This window comes from Dasypus novemcinctus, chromosome 8 (genome assembly GCF_030445035.2).
Source record: "Dasypus novemcinctus isolate mDasNov1 chromosome 8, mDasNov1.1.hap2, whole genome shotgun sequence".
NCBI lineage: Eukaryota > Metazoa > Chordata > Mammalia > Cingulata > Dasypodidae > Dasypus > Dasypus novemcinctus.
In genome coordinates this window covers 64704789-64706287 of record NC_080680.1, presented here as the reverse complement: position 1 = coordinate 64706287, position 1499 = coordinate 64704789, and the positions used below count along the sequence as shown (strand labels likewise).

The 1499-nt window shown below is 41.9% G+C and overlaps 1 protein-coding gene across 1 annotated transcript; it reads left to right on the top strand.

The window, feature by feature from the left end:
* On the top strand, window positions 1-573 carry LOC101428707 (interferon omega-1-like). The gene has a single exon (XM_058301333.1). The coding sequence runs from the start codon at window positions 1-3 to the stop codon at window positions 571-573; it is 573 nt and encodes a 190-aa protein (XP_058157316.1).
* Window positions 574-1499: the final 926 nt, after the last annotated feature.

Here is a 1499-nt window from a genome sequence, read left to right as displayed (position 1 = left end):
ATGGCATTTCCAGTTTCTTCTCTGGTGGTGTTGATGATGATCTTCTCAAGCCCCATCGGCTCGTTTAGCTGTGGCCTGCCTCAGAGCCTTGACGTGAGAAAGCAGGAGACCTTCACAGTGTTGAGTCAAATGGGGACAATCTCCCTTCTTTCCTGTCTGAAGGACAGGGCTGACTTCAGATTCCCCCAGGAGATGATGGATGGCAGCCAGGTCCAGAAAGCTCAGGCCATGTCTGTCCTCCACGAGATGCTCCAGCAGATCTTCCACCTCTTCCACACAGAGGGCTCCTCTGCTGCTTGGAACACAACCCTCCTGGACCAACTCCGCTCGGGACTTCATCGACAGCTGGAGGACCTGGAGACCTGTTTGCTGCAGGAGATGGGAGAAGATTCTGTCCTGGCAATGGAAGGCCCCACCCTGGCTGTGAGGAGATACTTCCAGAGAATCCGTGTCTACCTGCAAAAGAAGAAACACAGTGACTGTGCCTGGGAGGTTGTCAGGGTGGAAATCAGGAGGTGCTTTCTCTTCATAAATGTGCTCACAAGAGAACTCAGGAAGGAAGAACGAAACTGATTCCCAAAGGTGAAGATCCTACCTCAGACTGTCAATTATTCAGTCATTTCAAAAGCCATTATTTTTTGCTTCAGTATGAAATAATTTGAGTCACATTGAACATACTTTCGTCAGTAATACCAGGAATATATGTGTCCAAATATTTTCAGAATCTAGAGAAATGTAACTGGTGCCCTGTAACTGAACTTCATGTCATAAAACATATATTATTTATTTAATTATTTTAATTAATTTATCTATTAATTTTTATGCTTTTATTTGTGTTCTATTTTTATACAAAATATGTTCACCTTCGACTTTTCAATAAAAATACTACTCATTAAATTTATATTCAGATGTGTCCGTTATTTAAAAAAGATCAATTTTCTCCAAAGTCCTAATTCTGCAACCTAAATAGAAAAGGGTGCGGTGTAGTGCATTCATTCTTTTATTCATTCAATGGCCTTGGGAATGGAACTTGGATTAAGAGATGAGTATTCTCTGTCCTTATGGAATTTACATAAGGCAAAGGAAATGACCCTTAAGGAAATATATTTAACTTAGTTACATGTGGAATTGGACTACAAAGGAGAAGTAAAAGATGTTATGGCAGGGAGTACCACAGCAAGAAGAACTTTTGGCTTTTGAGGGTAGTCTAATGGGATCTAAGAGGCTCAGACAATATCATTAGTGCTGTCTCTTTCTCTTCATCCTTTAGATGAACTCTTACCACATTCTTATCAAGATGGCTGCTTGGGGTCCTAGACTCAAATTCCACTACCTTAGCCATCCCAGAGGAAAGAGTTTTCTCAGACACACAGCATCAATTCTTGCTAAGGACTCTGATTTCTTCACCTGGGTCATATGCCCACATCTTGGGCTCTGGGGAAAGGGTGGCATGGAAGCTGTCCACCCTGAGCAACATGATATATATTTCTTTCATGGAA

Coding starts and splice junctions, on each gene's coding strand:
- LOC101428707 (XM_058301333.1), top strand. CDS start 1: ATGGCATTTCCAGTTTCTTCTCTGGTGGTGTTGATGATGATCTTCTCA.